We start from the raw sequence: 20,188 nt of genomic DNA, 5'->3' as shown, positions 1-20,188 counted from the left end.
AATATATATATATATATATATGTTATATTAGGTAGTAGTGGCCTACCTCGGCTTCGCACGGGTACAATATTTTGCATGTTATATAATCGTTATTTTGAATCACTCTATCTAATAAAAAGCCCGCATCAAAATCCGTTGCGTTTTAAAGATCTAAGTATACATAGGGACAGACAGACAGCGGGAAGCTATTGTTTTATACTATGTAAGTAGTGAATCGTGAAAATAATCCTGTGTCGATGCTCCATCAGGTGAAATTAAAACGTGATCACAAGATGATTTTTTTTTATCTCTTCCGAGCATGTACTTGGTTCCTTCCACAGCTGTGAAGTGTCAAATCCCAGGGTCTATTTCCAACTTTACCCTCTCCACTTCGTACAGTCTTAGTCTTACATTGTCATATAAGAATTTATGAATCCATCAGCACGCAAACGCCTATCCACTTTGACAACATTTATGGGTTTGATCCTCTGACGAGAACAGGCAGAAGAGGCATATCCGTACACATAGATAGTTAACTTTCTCTCATCTGAGAGTTTTCATAGTTACATCCTCAAGCGCAGAGCATCGTAGCCCAGGGTCCGCAACTTATAGAGATATTTATATCCTCCAATATTTATCTTCCGTACCACTTTACTTCTCAACAGTACACCACAAACACGAGCTACGCATGCGCGACTGCATTCCTGCCATCGATTCTCTCACTCCTGGGGTAGGTCCGGGCTGCAGCGCACGTGTCCGATCAATGAAACGCATTAATGTACTGTATGCAATTCACAACCAGATTAATGACGACTTTCTGACTTGCGCTGTCGTTTTAGATCGATTTGCTGGTTTATTCATAGACCAACATTAAATTCATAAATTTATTTAATGCGAAGCTCGCTTTTTATCCAAAGTACTTATTTACTACTCTTTATAATGGAAATTTTAATTATTAAATAAGAATACTTAAGTACAAAGCGGGCTTTCGATTAGACGAATACTCGTTCTATTAGTATATGGAGCGTATTTTCGGTGCTTTTATGAAACAATTACTAAACAGATGCACGCATACACAAGTATATCTCTCTAAATTTTTCAAAAAAGCATCGTGATTTTAACCGGTGTACCGCTGACGTTTAGACAAAATGGCGTACTTTACATTTTTCTACGCACATTAAAGTCAACGTTGACGATGCAGCTCACCTTTAGAGGATATTATAGGAACTGTGTTTGGGGAAGAATTTAAAATTTCATACAAAATCCATAACACAATGATCAAGGGAAAATTAGAGATTACAAATAAATCCTCTTGTCTTCTATCATATTTTGACTATCTTATTATTAAAAACAATTTCCGAAAATATTTCCGCTTTCATTACCTACCATTAACTCTAAATAAACAGTGACAGTTCTCAATTCGTCTTAACGTTTTTCTAAATGTTCATTCTTTACAATTATAAATTTCTTATGAGAAAAACCATCAGCTGAACTGAAACATTGATTTAATTACTCCAAATCGTCCACATCAATCTGTCTTATGATAAATACATTAAATATAAATTTTATAAACCATTAAAATTAGGGCGGCTCTCCGGCCATATCGCACCCACTTATAATTTGTAACTCATAACTAGGACTAATCTGATTGGACTATTCGTTTATTATAAAAATAATTTTAAAAAAATTAAATAATTTTCTTTCAATTAGTAGATATTGTAGAAGATGAAACTAACTCATAACAAGTCGAATGAAATATAAATAATTATATGATCGAGAGATATAGAGAGAGTCGAATGATATATCTGATGATATAGATTATAATCAGCCCAAGTTTATTCTCATATAATCCGACGCAAACCCAAAATATTATTTTGTTAAGTCCCGCATTTTTGGAAATAAACTAGGAAAATATTGGACGTAGTCTGTGTAAAACAATACGTACACTGATAATGGAATAAGTAGGATATATACACAACTGTGTGTTATTATAACATAATTGAGCACAATTGCAAATAGCATTCACTGTATGACCATGTACAATAAGGTTGCATATTATGCAAAAAAATAAATATTGGTTATGAGATGACTGGATTATGAATGGGTGCGAGAACTGACCGGCAAATCGTTGGCGGGGCCGCACAAAGGCAGGCTAATCAATTGCCCAGCGCCAGGTGAATCCGAATCGAATGGACTAAGTTTTCAATTTGGATTTTTGCGTCTGACAATCTCAATATTTTCTTTATAGGCGGAAGTTTAAGTGAGGATAAATTTATATGTTATATCTAGTTCTTAAAAGTTAAAAAATGCCAATTAATTTCTTCTAAATTTAATGAAAATATTATATTTAAATATTATTACTCCTAATAAAATAAATCATTTTGACACGGATTAAAAAAAGGGTACTAGTTACCAAATTACCATTAAGAAATTCTTTTCACTTTTTTTACAAGATCGTTGTCTTCAATGAAGTGATATTCAAGTCTCTTAATTTACAGCAAATTTAACCGTCAAACAGCTGAATATTTCATCATCATCACTAGTCATTTTAATATCCCCATGATTTTTAACTAAAGGACTGCAAATTTGAGAAAACAACTTGACGTGACGTTTGAATCCTAGAAGAAAACATTGACCTGAATGAAATTGAATTAAAATTTATTTACATAATTTAGTAACCTATTTAGTACAATTCATTAATAGTTTATATACGTTACTAGCTATTGCTCGTGACATCGTCCGCGTTTATTTTCCACGGGAACAGTTATAACATCGGGATGAAAGGTACCCTATGTCCTTCTCCACACTTCAAATTACATGTATGCAAAATTTCAAGAAGATTGATTCAGTTGATACAGCGTGAAGAGGTAACAAACATACTTACTTTCCTATGTATAATATCAGTTGAGATTTACATACTTTATATTTGCGATAAAAAAAACTCTAAAATTATACTTACAACGTTTGAGCTCCGAGCCGGGATCACATAGCCGCTTCATTTATTTTATTAGCGGGCACCGGCGGGCATCGTAACTCACTCTAATACATTTATTTATTTCAGCTATAGCTTTAATTGCCGACTTAAGATACCGAGCAATGCGAGGACTACCCAGAACGCTGTATGGTTTTGCTTGTGCATCGATTTGTAATCGTTCGAGGTGTTTAGACATTTGTATAAAATTATTTTTAGTATTCATCATAAAATTTTGATGTATTTCTAATTTTAGGCTTAGACAGACCCTAAGCTAGTGGTAGTAGTCTGCTTCGCGTGTGACTGCTTGCCATCAGGTGTGCTGCATGACTGTTTGCCTGCTTGGTAGTATAAAAAAATGTATTATAGATAAAATGCTCCTAGCTACTATATTTATAACTATTTCTATATATACAAAAATTGTTACAAAAATAAAAATATTTGGTTGAAGTATATTGTAAATGTAATAAATATGTTTATTACATTTAAAGATCTTGACCAATTGTAAGATCTTGTATTTGACCAATTGTAACAAATTAATTTATTCATTAAATTAATTACAAGTTTCAGAACAAGGAGCTCAAAATTAGTAGCTAGTTTAGCTAAATATTTTAATATGATAATCTAACCTACGAATAGCATTTATTACATATTTACACTAATGCTGTACGTAAGAAGGTTAATACAACGAATGAACCTACAACGAATAACATCAAAGACAGGCAAGAACAAGACCGAAAGGCAGTTTGTAACATTATCAAATCTATTTGTCCTGACAGCGCAGAACCCATGAAATTGTTCAGACTCGGAAAATACTATACCGACAAAAAACGCCTAATCAAAGTTATCTTTACGTCGCAAGAGCAGGCTTTACAAATACTTCGGCAGAAAGAAAACCTTAAAGATGAGGGCATAAAAATCTTCTCCGATCAAACACCTCAACAACAATCATACATGAAAATTGTTAAAGAAGAACTCGATCGTCGTATCAAAAATGGTGAACCCAATCTTATCATCAAATATATCAAAGGCATACCCAAGATCGTCGTACCTGCAAATTCAAAAAACTACCAGCAATAACTGCCACGAGCAGTTTACCAAGCAAAAACGAGATAAACAACGTCTCTCATCAGTACTGCATCAAGTATGGCGACATTACTATGAATAGAAAATCTCTGAAATTTCTGTACGCAAATGCTCGAAGTATAATGAAGGCCGGTAAATTGGACGAGCTAAAGTGTATTCTACAATCACTGCACGAAACTATCCAAATTATAGTGATCTCTGAGACCTGGATAAAATCCGAAGAGTATGTGAAAACCGCGCAAATACCCGAATATACTCACTATTATAATCATAGATACGACTCAAAGGGTGGTGGAGTTTCCATATTCACTCATAACACGCTGAAACACAGCCTCGTTGAAGAAAAAACTGTTGATGATAACCATTACCTCTGGATACACATAGACAAATTTTCATTAGACATAGGTGCAATTTATAAACCTGGTCGCACAAATAGCATAAGTTTTCTAGAAGAATACACGTCGCAGTTAGAGAAGCAAAAACGAGCTGTTGTCTTCGGTGATTTTAACTATGACTTATTAAGTCACGAAAAATCTGCTGACTACAAATATGCTATGGAAGAAAGTGGTTTCAACATTCTCAACAAAATTGATCCATTATACATTACTCGTGAAACGGACTCGACAAAATCAATATTAGATCACGTATGTACAAACGTAAATAACAACAAGTTTCACTTTGCAATTATAGAATCAAACTTGTCAGACCACAAACATATATATTTGGAAATTGATAAACATATACCAGCGGCTATTAAATCAACCCAATATGAAGCAATTAATTATGATAAACTACTGGAAACAGTCAAAGGCGTGGATTTTAACAATACAGATGCGGAATATACCAAATTAGAAGAGATCTTAACTTCGTGCGTATCAAAATGTAAATTTACCAAAACTAAAAAGCTTAATCCTCCGAGACAAGATTGGATTAACCAAAACATTATGGACATGATCAATAAAAGAAATGAACTAGGACTTATGAATAGAAAATATCCAAAAGACAAATCAATACAAGAAGCGTTGATCAAAGAAAGAAAAGAAGTCACAAGTCAAATTCAGAAAACAAAAGCAACCTACTATCACAATGCCCTCAAAAACTGTGTAAATAAACCAGCGAAAATGTGGACACTTATTAACAGCCTATATCTAAATAAAGTAAAAGATTCCAACACGACCTCACCAAATAAACTTGTATCTGACAATGGAATCATTACAGATGAAAAAGAGATGTGCGAGTTCTTCAACGACTATTTTTCTACAATAGGTGAAACTTTGGCTAATGAAATACCACAAAAATACCACAAAGACAACATCTTTAACGCTGCTAGCCGCCCTCCGAACCCAGACTTGCACGATCTCTCGAATTTTACACCTGCATCAACTGAAGAAGTCGGAAAAATTATAGATAATTTAAAAAGTAACACTGCCTCGGGCATAGATGGCTTAACTGTAAGAACAATTAAATGTCTAAAAAATCTCATATTGGAAAATTTGACCAACAGTATAAATAAATGTTTGGAACTGGGCTTATTTCCCGATAGTCTAAAGATAGCAAAAGTTACCCCAATATTCAAAACAGGAAAGAAAACAGACCCTAGTAATTACCGCCCTATCTCAGTCCTGCCAACTATGTCAAAAATCTTTGAAAAAGTCTTATATAACCGTCTTGAATCTTACCTTGCAACAAAAAACATTATATCTAGTAAACAGTACGGTTTTAGACCAAAATCTAATACGCTTTCTGCAACGGTTGATATAATTACAAAAATAAAAACAAATATAGATCAGAAACAAATAGCCATGGGAGTATTCATAGACCTGAAAAAGGCTTTTGATACCGTAAGTCATAAAATACTTTTAAAAAAGTTAAATTCCATAGGTATTACTGGAACTGCGCTCAGTATGTTCAAATCTTACCTATCTAATCGGCGTCAAGTAGTCAGAATTGGAAACCAACATAGCCAAGCTAAATCTATCACATACGGTGTTCCGCAGGGATCAATCTTAGGTCCACTGCTATTCCTCATATATATAAATAATATTCATGAAATAGGCTTGAAGGGTGACGTCACGCTTTACGCTGATGATACAAGTCTTTTTTATTTTGGAAACTCAGTTGACTCTGTGATCTCGGACGCTCAAAGTGATCTTGACTTATTAAATCAATGGTTCCAGTTCAACCTATTGACAATAAATGTTCTGAAAACCAACTACATCATATTTAAAGCTAAAAATAAAAAAATTGACAATCATCAACCTCTAAAAATAAATGGAAAACCTATCAGTAAGACAAACCAACAAATTTATCTCGGCCTTCTGCTTGATAACCAACTCACCTGGAAACCACATCTAGAAAAGATAAAGTCCAAACTATCATCCCTTACAGGAGCTTTGCGTGTAATTGTAAAATGCCTACCTAAAAATACGCGATACTGTATCTACAACGCCCTGGTGAAGCCTCACATTGATTACCTTATTCAAATCTGGGGTACAGCAGCCAAATCCCATTTAGATGTTATCCAAAGAGCTCAAAACAAATTAGTCAAAGTGCTTTTTCACTATCCATTTCTAACTTCTACAAAAAAGATATACAAAGAAACCAATTTACTAAATATTACTCAATCGTACATATATTTTACATGCCTTTTAATCCGAAAAATACTAACTAATGATATTCACAGCGAAATAAAATTTACAAAAAAAAGGCAGATACATAAAATGACATTAAGAAGTGCAAATGACATTGTTTTAAGAGCGCCTAGAACAAATTATGGCAAGAAAACTATTTTGTTCGAAGGAGGGCAACTATATAATAAACTTCCTAAAAATATCAAAGAAGCCAAATCAATGTATTCATTTAAAAAACTATTAAAACAATACATCAGTAACAACTTTTAACCCACTAATTACTAATTACTTAAATGCTAAATAATGTGTATATATATGTATGTATATATGTGTATATATCTATGTATATATATCAAGTTTTGTGCGTATTGTTTGATTAAAAAAAAAAAAAAAAACCCTACTTAATAATATACTTGCCTAAAAGTAAAATTAAAATAAAACATATCATTTTCATTTATAATATTAAACACATGTATAATTTTTTGGTTAGGTTTTATATATCTAAATGTTCATAAAACATAAACCTCACGCAGTTCCAAACACGATGCGACGATGTCTCATCTAGTACGGAGTCGCAGTCGTACATCTTTGTACGCATCTTGTTTACCGGCCATCTACTTACCTATCTACGCCCGGCGGTGCAGTGGATTGACATTTTTATAAATTTGTGAGGGTACCGTGCGACAACTACTTGTGTTCTCGATGTCTATGTACGCGTATCACTACTTATGTTAAATTATGTATGTTCTCATGTAAGTGAATTTTTTTTTTGTAATTCTTTTTGAGAATAAATGTCTTAAACCTAAATAAATAAAATATATAAGGAACGTAATCTCATATTTACATGTTTTGCAATGTTACTAGTGAGTAAAGACTATGTTTGTTCAGTATTTCAGTAAAAATAAATTTACGGTACAACATGTATACTTGTATCGATGTTATACATTTTATATTTATTTATTATCTACGTATTTTGAAGAGGTGGGTTTACGTGACAGACGATAGCGATTTTACGTTTAATACATACAATTTTGGAATTAAAAACTCGTAAGATTCAAGTTATCTCCTTTTTCTTAACATTTGAGGTTTATCCACTAAGGAAATTTAAATGCTTGAAAATGTTGAATGTTATTCCCTTTCGAAGAATTCCTTACGCTCCCGTGGATCACATCATTTCGTGGCAACATCTATAATGATAATTTCAATTTCAACCTTGAAACAATTGTTATCTACACCATTTCTATTATCTAACCACACCAACACTAAAAATCCTCTTCATCAATGAGTATCACTGTGATGATAATAAAAATTGTGGGATATGGTAGCCCAAATGACATTATTGTATCACTTCGTATCCTCCCATCTACCGTGGAAATCTTACTAGATGACTAATAAAATCTTCGGAGAACCACGCCCGGAAACGTCACAGCAGAAATGTAACCGGTGACACGCGGTGACAAGGGTTGATGGTGGGTGATGGGAGGGTGATGAGAGGGTGATGAGAGTTCAATATAGATACAGCTCAACTTCTTCCAACTTAGACCACACGCGGCCGCGAGGCGCTACCTCCTTGTACCAATATCGGACGTAAACACGCGTCCTCTTGTTAACCCAAAATGTTAACAAGGATCGTCCACCACTTAGCTGGCCCGTGTTAACTCACAGGACAAAGATGAGGTGTGTTTACTGCGCCTAGTTGCGGGTGAGTGAGCTAATTGATCTTAGAATGTGCCCGGGCACCTGTCTGGACCTTGCAGGGTCGGAGCGACCTTACGGTGCATTGTTTATTGATGGATCATTTATGAACTGCCGTGACGCTTTTGAAAAAGATTTTGATGTCCTTAAATCGGAGAAATTAGCACTAGTTTCTCTCTCTCTCTCTCATCTTCACAAACTCGGGGTTCGAATATCAAATAAAGCTTCAAATTTTGCTATGTCCTGGTGATATTTATGTACTATTTTATCGACAAAGAAAGGAATTTTTGAAAGTAATCCAAATATAGTTATAAGTTTTATAACATATTTCTTTTATCTATAGTTATAACGCATTACAAAAACTGCCACAATTTTCCTATAGGATGAATATTAATTTTGTCGCATCTTCTTAAACAAAAAAAGGAAGATGCGGCATTTAGATAACTATCAATACGTAAATTAGATGTAGGCTTTTCAAATGCAGAAACGACTTCAATTGGAGAAAATTCAAACGAATGGGCAGTAATCCTCTGACCTACTGTTGTTCTAACTGGTGACCACAAATTGAACCGGGCAATAGCTAGCAATCTCGACTGTGGGAGAGAAAGTCCGTCCTTTTGTCTAATGCTTGCAATTAAGATAAATACGGTACATTGAAATGTGCATTTGATGAGGAAAATTGTTTATTTAGGAGCAATCAAAGATTCTATATTGCCTGCTGAGATGAACGAAGTCGACTCAATATACAACAAATTGTTCTTTGTATTTTGACCGAGACTGTTGTCAATTGGCTTTTCGTCAAAGAAATGCTGACGAGATATTGAAAATCACACCTTACCTATATGTTTTTTTAAATGATAGATATGAAGTACTTCAAGTAAAAACGAATTTTTATTTATTTATTAGACCAAACTTAAACCACAGAAAACATATTCTAATTACGAAACGAGGTTACGTTATAATCGTAACGTATGTAATAATAATGTCGTAGACAAAAATCAGCAACATCATAGCAAATTCGCCGCTACCGTCACCGCATAGAGATCCATGTGGGATAACTTGACCATCAGTCGACTGTACACAAAAATTCCTATCCACCCGTCAAAAGTCAACTGTCAGTACTTTGAACCGCCATTTAACAGGTGCCCGCGAACGGGCGGTGTCACCAAACGCACATGGAGCTTAGAATCTGAAAATATCATGTCAACTTCGACTGTTTTCTGTCTCTCACTTCTAAGCTCAAGGCAATAAACAACAAGAACTGGCATTTTATGAATATATAGGTATGCTCGCTTTTAGCCCGCGACTTCGCCGGCGTAAATTTCTTTTGGGAATACTTTTCCGGGATGTAACCCTACGTCCTTCAGATTCTTCACACCTCAAACTATATGTAAGCAAAATTTCAAGAAGATTGGTTGAGTAGATAAAGCGCGAAGAGGTAACAAACAAACAAATAAAATTACTTTCGCATTTATAATATTAGTTAGGATTTAAATCTTTTAATTATTATTTTTAGTTAGTTATACCTATACCTTATTCATTCGTTTTAGTTCAATATAGTGTTACTTACCTATGTTAATAATTACGATCATGTAATAACATAATAACGTAGTTTAGAAATTATCAGACTGTTACAAATAGTAAGATAGCATAGCAACTACTGGGAATTGATAGTAACTCCACTATTTTCTGAACTTGTATTGCAAGTCAAATTTCGGCGTTTTTCGTCAGTACATTATCGCGTTCATGTTAACAGGCTTGGTGCGTGCCCGGCATCTGTACAAACACGGTCAGAAATTGTAGCAGATATAACCAACTGGACAATTTTTCATATTTACTTTAAATCTTTTTTTGATTTGTCTAATTTGTCACTGGCCTGCGACAGAAGGGTAAGGTGGCAACATTGAAAAAAGTTCCCATCACAGGCCATATATTTTCATCTAGCCTTAGTTTTTGCGTTCCACTGCTGGGCAAATTTATTATGTAATCTCGGTCCACCTCTACTTTTACGGCAGTCCGATATACAAAAGGATACCATATCGACCACATAATGATCGTAAGTAAATTAAGTAAAATAAGTTTTTTACAAAAATATCGTTTTTTACACAAGCTGTTGTCAGAAAAATCTTATTGCATTCAGTGTTTATCAAGAAAATCATGTCCGCGCTGTAAACTGTTGAGGAGAGCCGTTTCTTTACGCGATTCACTTTACGACCTAAACTGAACTGCATCGCATATTCGTACCATCGACTTAATTATTAGTATGAATGCTATAGGTTCCTAAATTGAATTGCGCTGCATTTGAATCGTTCCGTAAAAGTTGATGGTAGGGCTGCATGCAGGATGCAAGGCTGTCATGCGTCATCATAATAATGCATTATAATCCACAATAAACGTGTGTACAAAACTTCAGTTCAATCGGTTGAAGATTTATCTGCTTCAAAATTGAGTTGCAAGATTCCACCCGATTAAACAAAGGGGCAGCATACAGTTCAGTAACCAAATTAAATAATAATCTGACAGACCAACGGAATTTCGATGAAAAGGTTAGAGTGTTAATTTTTCACGGAATTCAGCGATCAATTTGATTCTAACCAAAACATTTAAAAGTCGTTACATATTGACAGGAACTATTTTATATCTATCCGTACACAACGGTGCAGACACGTGACAGACAGTTCCGTGACGTGCTATTCATACATGTCAGTACCGTCTAGTGTTTTTACCCTTGTATCGCAAACTTTTCGTCGTCCATCTTGGAATACTGCAACCGTGTCACGCAAAATATTGTTCGCTAGAAATTCACGCCGGATCACGGCGATCGTCGGCCCAGCACTGACATCACTGAACTTCACTGACGAGTACGGATAGCGTCGTACAAAATGTATGCTGCAATATAATTTTTCACTGACACTGATGGATACGTCACTGATCGGCGCGTGCCGGCACCTGTGCATGTGTGTGTGGATATACCTACTATTAGAATAAATTACTACCACTATCTGAACAAGTCGTATAACAAAGAGGTAGTATTTTACATTCCGTGTAAACGATGGTAAACCATCCGAGAATTAATTTTACAAAGCACCCGGCAACCAATAAATCCACACAGCTTATCACAAGAGCTAATACAAGCTGTAAACGCACAAGCTATCGTCTTATTAATTGAGTATTGTGAAGGTGGCTAGTTATCTTTATGAAGACGCAACGAAGTGAACCTGTATGGAACTTGTAGCTACGCTGATCGTACGCTATTCTTTGGCGTCATTTATAAAAGGAATGTGTATAAGACCTACATTTGTTAATACACGTCTTTGGAAACACGTTTTTTTGCTGTCAATATATAATAATGTTGATCATCGTAAGTTGTACGTATAAAGAATATTGAATTTGAATCTCATAAGTTATTTTTTAAATTTTCCCACATCCATATTTCCAAGTCCCCAAACTAATATTTTTTTAAAATTTGGAATAGATAATTAGATCATGACGTAATCTTTGGCTGTCGGGAGGAACTGTGGGCAATAGTTTTAATCTAAAGGTAATCCCTTTTTGCTATTAAAAAGGGAAGTGAATTCCCAATCATTTCACTCGAGTTTCAATAGTAAATTGCAGTTGTCTTTGACAGCTAGATAAGACGTAACACAGTGTCCTAACTAAGTAAACAGAAGTGAATATTTTCATAACACCCTTACAGCTACAAACTACTAGCATTTCGGCATCTGATGGAGAATCATTAAGCCTAAGAGACTAACGGTTATTGAGGCCCTAGTTAACAAATATTTTATTCACCTATCAACTCTTATTTTCAGTCCACTAATCTTCGTAATGAACTTATCTGATCGTAACTACGTAAGTACGATACGAAACATTACTTTGAGGAGACCTCCCACAGGGCGGACACGCAAACCAATGTTTCATGCTATAAGATGCAGGTGCATGTCACTTAAATGCAACAACTGGATCAGCAGGTCGTAAATTGATATTTTAACAAGATAATAATAAAAAAATATATAATTATAATATAATTAAAATATAAAAAAATATAATTATAATAACTGACTATATGATTGATTAAACTTGATAATGTCAAAAACTACTGGACGTATTTGTACGGTTTTCACCAATAGATAAGTGTTATTCCTGGGCAAACAGGTGTTTATAATTTATTGTGTTTACTCGAGTGAAGCTGGGGTAGCCTAGTAAATGTATACTTTTTAGACTTAGTTATAAATGGGCAAACTTTTTCTTCTTGAGATACAATCCTTGTTCATATCCCTGTTCATACTATCCTTGACATCAAGGATAGTATGAACAGGAAAGGAGTATCAATGGATATGGCAAATGACAGAACGAAATGGAAGGAACTTACATACTGTGCCGACCCCACATGAGTGGGATAAGGTCAAGAAGAAGAAATTGATGGAGTATGTCTCCATCCATTTCTTCTTAGGTCTTCCTCTATTCCTGCAACCCTTTACTTCCATCTTTGTCCTTTTGAGCGACGTGATTTTCATCTCTTCTTAAAATATACCAGCCTAACCTATAACTATGTAAATTCTCATTAACTGGTGCTACTTTCATACTTCCTCTTACATACGTAGTTATAAATGGGCAAACGAGCTTCCAAATATCATCGGAATTAGCCCAGTGGTTTAAAATCGTGAAAGCGTGAGTGACGAGTTATACAATAAGGTTATGATTAAATTATAAATTAAATTTTAATGAAACAAAAATGGAAATATTTTCAATCACATTTGGCTGTCATGTGAAAATTATGTACAGTGGAAAAGCTTATAATCAATGGCCTATTTCACAGCTTGCTGATAAAATATCTGAGAACCTATATGTAGAATATAGAACGAATAGAGTTATAATTGTTTCACATGTGTTGGCTAACTTGCCAATTAAATCGGGCATATTTATTTAGCGGCTAGTTTCTCTGTCGGATTACTAGATGATATTTTATCAGAAAGTGGTGAAATAAGCCCTAAATACAGTGAACAGCACATCAATCATGCATGAACCTCTATGGCGCGGTAATAGCGGCGAATTTGCAATTCATTTGGGAAGGTTGATGTGCTGTTGACTGTACATGCATGCTGTGCTATGCTTAGTTTTCAGCCGCAGCCGCTTCGTATTTGCACACCTCCATTTTCACGTGTCGATATTCTGTAATATGAAAAAAGTAGTCCTTTACTGTCTTTCCTCTCGGTCAATGTTTTTGATTTATAAAACGTATAAGTAATTTGATTAGATCTAACATAAATAGAAATACATACAGATTGACCTCACGGATTCCAACTGACGGATACAGGAAAAGAGGAAAGCCTAGGACGTGATGGTCGGATGACATAAAAAAAATCGACAAAGAATGGCAAGAGAACACCGAGGATAGGAATGCATGGAGGAAGTTAGGGGAGGCTTTTGCCCAGCAGTGCGACTTAAACAGCTGTTAAAAATAGTAATACAAGTATAAGGCATAGGCCTAATGGTTTGCATACCACGTGGTTTGTGTAGCATTCGTCTTGATAATGGTTTTCTAAAAGATCTAAACTGTTAGTAATAGTCATCATCATCATTGTCTAATGACGCATTTATCCCGTAATGGTTAATGTATAAATTCTTACGTTTTTTCTCATCACAGTTGTATTCGTATAAGTCACAGTTGTCGTTGAACATCCTAGTGATACCCAAGGAGTCTTGGCCGCAGATCGGGACGAAATCGTGTTGACACTGGTCGGCCATTTTGCAGAAGTTAATTACCTGAAATCCAACGAATCGGTATTGATATTTTAAAAATCTATGATAAAAAAACATCATATGTACAGTAATTAAAACATTTTATAGACTTAGTGAGATTTCATGGACACTATCGACAGAATTGAACAAGGATTCTATTTTTTAATACTAGTTGATACTAGCTAGATAGATAATGATGGCCTCCCGGAAGGTCAAGGAGTAAGAATCACCAATAGGTTCATGGCAGAACCAAATGGTCCTCCCAGAACCCACCAAAAGGTCATTTTCAGGTCCTTAACAAAAGATTCAAATACTAAGGACAATATAGGTGAAGTACTTGATATAACTCAAATCTACATAATTATATGACTCTTTTTTAGGCTTCGAGGGTTAAAAATAGATTAATAGGAGGGGCCTCCCTTACAGCCTGTAGTTTAGATGCATAAAAAACTATTGACAAATTAATAATATTTTTATGTAGTTATTATATCATCATTAGCTCATAGTACGCATTGAGAAACTGTAAATGAATAAATAAATAAATAGCTCTTACCGGTTCAAGTGGGAAGAAATAATCTTCGGCTTCTATTTCTACGTGAGACCATACCTCTGCAGCTAAACCAAGAATTATTAAACCTGAAATAGAAGTTATAATATTTAGAATTTACATTGGTTAATTTTACAAAGATTTTCCAGCATTTCCGTCGTTTCTTAAAGCATACATACTTTATACTAATAAAAAAATATATTCTAATTTTCGTTGTAAATAACAAACAGAACAATAAGTAAAATTATTATATTGTATTAGGTGCTCATGCCCGTGAAAATTTTGGCAAATAAATACCCCATGTGTTATTCCAGATTATATTCTATTATATATAGGAAATTTGGTACGCGCGAGGAAACCCGTGTACTGAATTTCATATCAATCCGTCGAGTAGATTTTGCTTTCGCATTTATATTATTATTAGTATGATAAACAAAACTTTTTATCCAAGACGTAAATTTAATAAAATTAGAATCAAATGAAAACTCACTTGTATAAACCTTTTTGAATATCATAATACTCGCACACACGTGCAATCTATTTGACGCACAAATATGATCTAGTTTAAGTTCTAGCTAGAATTATTGTTTACCTATTCGAACCATAATAGTGTTGTACAGGAAATTATGATAAACTTTGCTTTATGTTGAACACATAGTAGGACACAATGTCACAGGAGTGGTCAACCGTTCTAATCTATTGCAGATGAGATAACATCGGCTAAACGCTGAATCGACATCCAAAATCACAGGAGGTCCGATTAGATCGGACGTACTTCGCTCGATTTTCATCAATAGATTGTGTGATTCCAAAAGATGGTTTTGGTGTATAATTTGTTATGATTATACCAGACCGAAGCCGGGACGAGCCTATAGTAATTAATTAGTTTTCCAGTTTTGTCTTAGTAGAATGTCTTTTGTTTTCCCCTAAAATTTATATTTATATGAAGCCCCGAAACGCTTCTAGTATTATTATATTTAATTAATTATCCAACAGTTTATCTTCCCTGGAAAACTTCCGCCACCGTACACAGTATTCTAAATATTAATTCGGCTCTGTGGAAAGTGAAGTTATTTTCCGTTTTCACTCAAAATGAGGTTAAAATTAAGGCTGATCCTATTATTTTGTGAGTCAAGACTCATAAACCGCTTCTTACTGAAATAGATGGATAACGTGGTTTTTTGAAATATTAAAATTAATTAAAGATTTGACATACATGTATTAATGAATAGAAACTAGTATTTTCATTATTTTTTCTAATATATGTATATTTAGTTGTTTTTTTAGTAATAGTGGCAATAAATAAAATTTATTTTCATTTACAGATATTTTTCTGCTCTTCACATACGTTTGTGGGCACATTCCCATACATGTTTCAACCCCTGCGGTAAGTGAAATAAAATCATATTTAAAGAAAGAAAAGAAAGGGACACATGGAAAGAGAGAGGGGAATGTTTTGCCCAGCAGTGGGTCATGTTATACCTATTTAAAAAATCATATCTATTACATCACGTATTACATCTAAAATTTACTTAAAATAAATTATCTAAAGTTATCAAAATCTTTAGTAATCATATATATAAGTTATATCAAACAACTAATTATATTTCCATTTAATTATAATCAGCTTACATACATCAAACGTTGTATCATCTAAATTGAATTTGTTTAATATTATATTATTACATACCGCAGCTCCACCCGCAAGCATTATCATGTCGAAAATAAACTATGACTATTTCTATTCCAAACTTAGATCTAAATCGAAACTGCTGTATAGCCGTAAAAGCGTGACAGACTTTTGCATTTATCTATACTTCTATACTATCTATACTATTATTATATAGAGGTAAGCATTTATGAGTTTGTGGGTTTGTATGTTTGAGGCGGGTGATCTCCGAAACTACCAAAATTATTTCACCATTAGAAAGGTACATTATCCAAGATTGCCATAGGCTATTTTATCTCAAAATTCCCACGCGAGCGAAGCTCCGGGCAACATCTAGTATCATATATTCATCAATAACATACGTATCGTTATTACAAATTATAATGAATTTTTCAGAATAAAATAGAACAATTCTGTGAACTAGCCGACTCCTGCGTGCACGACACCATACCAATATGTGGGCTGATGGACAAGGAGAAAAGAACCTTCCTCGACATATGTGACATGCTGGAGTATGCTTGCGATCATAACAAAAGTGAGTTTCTCCCAATTTTATCCATGGTTTTCCGAGACTGCAACATGGAGTACTTCAAAAAGGACGTGAAAACATTCACCCAAAGCGTGTGTGACACCTCTGGTGTTGCAGGCGTGCATAGACTACGGTGACCACTGCCCATCAGGTGGACCGTATGCCTGTTTGTTTGATGATAAGTGTAAAAAAAATATATACATCGAGTGGATTCAATAGTGGTAACCTTATGTCTGTAATCTAATATTTTAGTGACAACATTATTAACATTATACTTTTTTATTTGCAGTATACACGCACATAGAAGATGTTGAAGGCTGCCCATTAATAAAGGAAATTCATTAATATTACCAAACCAACTTTCCGTAACTTCAAAACTTAAGTTACCTACAACTCCGCAAAGATTTTAATAAGAATCCAAAGTCAACGAACAACTTAACCGTGTTCTTTTTTTACACGAATAAGAGTATTAATCTGAAGATCTAGAACCGAACTCAGACGTAGAACTTTTTACGCAAAAAGTATCTTTACTTAAATATGTGTTTAAGTATCATTACGGTAATGCACTGCGGCCTGACCTGCTGGGGAGAGAGCGAGACAGGTTGATGGGGGGTTAAGATGGAGTGACAAGGACGGATGTATCCCGAAGGTTGACCGGTAACAGGTTGGGGCAGAATAAGTATAGCGGCTGCAGTAAGGTCCGGGCGCATCTCCGAAGGCGGATGGTACAATTCTTGTTAACCTTCGATTAAAATTTGTGCAAATATTTTATCAATTTTCCTATGACCATATTACGACTATTCATTAAATAACCTTTATAAACGCAAAAAAAAAATACCGTACGGTTTAAACTGTCATTTATATACTCGAGCGTTTTGATTTGCTGCGGTGAACATGTTATTCTCGTTTTCCTTTGTAAATGTGTATCTTAAAGTCTTTAGTCATGTATTTAATTCAATTTTAGCTAACTTCTAAATACCGGGTTCTTACAGAAGAAAAATATATAAGTGGACCTAACTACTAATTACTAATTGGAGACCAAATGTTTTAATTCCTATGTTACTGGGAACTAAACGTAGATGGTAGAACATTACTAGAAATACATTACAATACACGAAAAAAAATAATTTATATACAAGTCAACAAAACAAATACTTCCGTTTAATACACCAAGAGCTAACTAAACTTCGTGCAACCGGGCCCTTCGGTCCGTGAGAAAGGTACAATTTGAACAAGCCATAATTAGCGAGCTCGCATTAAATCACAAGATCGCCTTCGCTGCCGACCCGAGATTAGAGGTTAAGCGGACAGGTGGACAGGGGTCAAGGACATGGGCTTTTCGGCCAGAGTAAAGAAAAGTATTTTGACGCAAAAATTTGAGAAATAAAGAGACCCCATGCAGCGGCCAACCCGACAATCCGCAATGAGCCCGCGAGGTAGACGTGGCTCATACTCCTTATCCATACATAAGGAACACCCTGTGCCCAGGCAGTAGGGTTTAAATGGCTGTTGATGATGACGACCCAGCAGGAGTATGCGACCAGTTATAATGTATTACATGTCGTAAGTCTCTGGGCCACTAGGACTGGCCACCACACCTTGGTTTCCACCTCTGCCTTCTGCCTACAAACGCTTGGCCCTGCTAGTTTAAGTCTAATTTTATGAGAAACTAGTAGAATACACGTCATCGCTATCCCCTAGGTGAACCAAAAATGCTATGGCTGTAATATAGTACAAACGGCTAACTGATGTCAACCCTTGCTGTTAATTTTAATTGTTGCCTATCTGCTGCCAAGGCTATCCTTTTGTCTCCTTGTACGACATCCATGAAAATGGAGTGGTCCTATCCTAGGGCGGAATGAGCGGAACATTCGACCGGTTGGTCGAATGTTCCGCTGACAGCTCAAGGGATCACTTCAAAAACCAATAAAAAATTAACTTTGGCCACATAAATCAGACTTTTCTACCAGTCAAGGAATATGTAGACTTATATTAGTATTTCTGCGAGGTGCTAGGTGGTCGCGGCGTATCGGCGCCGGCGCATGCCTGTATTTGCGCACACGCAGGTAAACAGGCAACGCATCGCGATCGAGACATCGCCACGCCCGGCGACCTCGCTCGAACTCAGGGTTTCCACCTGTATATCGTACTTGTACTCCTATTATGATGAGAAGAACAAAAAAGAAGTTTGAACGTAAAAATTAGAGCTGACATTTCAAGGCACGTTCAAACCTCAATGTTTAAGCTTAATTTTATTTCTATTATATACTATATCTGAAGAATTCGATGTATATTGCTGGTTGTTCCAGTCCCGTCCGCACCCATCTGAGTTCTGAGGTAGTTGGCATTAAAGTGATAACACTGCGCAGAAAAAATCTGTAAGAACCACCTCTCCTCTCAATGTTATACTGAGAGGCATTTTGAAGTGGCATTCTTGTACTTATTTTTAATATCAATTTCTTATAATCTATAATATGTGCATAGATAAATAAGGAATTGATCAATCTCTGCCTATCAATGCAATCATCAATGAATAATTAAAATAAAAGTACAATATGGCGGGTGACATGTAGAAAAATTCAAACGAATTACCAGCCTTTGAGAGAGACAGGTGGAAAGTAGTATATATAATGTGTTTTGTGCAATAAAATTTTAACAAATAATTAAAAGTAATGAGGAGGATGAAGACACAACATTTGCAGCCTAAACATTGATAGGTATTAAAAATTTTACTTGTATCTGCCTCCTACCACTAACGCGCGATTATAAAAGGATCTATTAACACTAACTACATTAATTTGAGATCCTATAAGAAGTCTATTCAGTAAATGGTCCATCTCTGATAATGATTACTCCTAAACGTCGACGAGATCTTATATGACCCTTAACATGAGGGTTTATATAGTCAATAACATACGTGTGTGGATAGAAATTCGCTATTTCGAAATAGGAAATTTGGCATTCTTTTTTATATATTTATTATAATTTGTTGTTTTACAATTTTACAATACAAAAAATTTATTCACTTGTCTACATAAAACTGCTTATAATGATTTTGCAAAAAAAAAAACACATATTACATGTTACATTTTCAAACGCTAAAACGAAAAACTATCAAACTTGCTTTAAACTTCCAAAGCACCCAACATTAACAATTTTCGGTAGGTATGTTATTTAGAAATATAAGTTATATTATTTCAAGCCTTTCATTTTAGAACATTATGTCTAGATTAGAATAAAACATAATTTGTTATTATCATGGCGATAAATTTAAAACAAATTTATGCCGACCAGATAAAAGAATACAAACCAACAGTGACTCATCAACGTAATCTAATTA

The 20,188-nt window shown here is 34.8% G+C and overlaps 2 protein-coding genes across 2 annotated transcripts; one reads left to right on the top strand and one right to left on the bottom strand.

Moving 5' to 3' along the window:
• Positions 1-13,063: 13,063 nt before the first annotated feature.
• LOC128678194 (uncharacterized) lies at positions 13,064-15,246 on the bottom strand. Its single transcript, XM_053759579.1, has 4 exons — positions 15,141-15,246; positions 14,657-14,739; positions 13,992-14,127; positions 13,064-13,533 (listed from the first exon to the last, which is right to left on the bottom strand). The coding sequence occupies exons 1-4, from the start codon at positions 15,163-15,165 to the stop codon at positions 13,475-13,477; spliced, it is 303 nt and encodes a 100-aa protein (XP_053615554.1). The 5' UTR covers positions 15,166-15,246; the 3' UTR covers positions 13,064-13,474.
• Positions 15,247-15,664: 418 nt separating this feature from the next.
• LOC128678201 (uncharacterized) lies at positions 15,665-17,653 on the top strand. The gene is made up of 4 exons (XM_053759588.2): positions 15,665-15,776; positions 15,976-16,037; positions 16,716-16,854; positions 17,138-17,653. Exons 1-4 carry the CDS (start codon positions 15,743-15,745, stop codon positions 17,191-17,193), a joined length of 291 nt encoding a protein of 96 aa, XP_053615563.1. The 5' UTR covers positions 15,665-15,742; the 3' UTR covers positions 17,194-17,653.
• Positions 17,654-20,188: the final 2,535 nt, after the last annotated feature.

This window comes from Plodia interpunctella, chromosome 19 (assembly GCF_027563975.2).
Source record: "Plodia interpunctella isolate USDA-ARS_2022_Savannah chromosome 19, ilPloInte3.2, whole genome shotgun sequence".
NCBI classification, from domain to species: Eukaryota; Metazoa; Arthropoda; class Insecta; order Lepidoptera; family Pyralidae; genus Plodia; species Plodia interpunctella.
The sequence above is the reverse complement of the archived record's forward strand: the minus strand, read 5'-3'. Positions and strand labels throughout refer to the sequence as shown.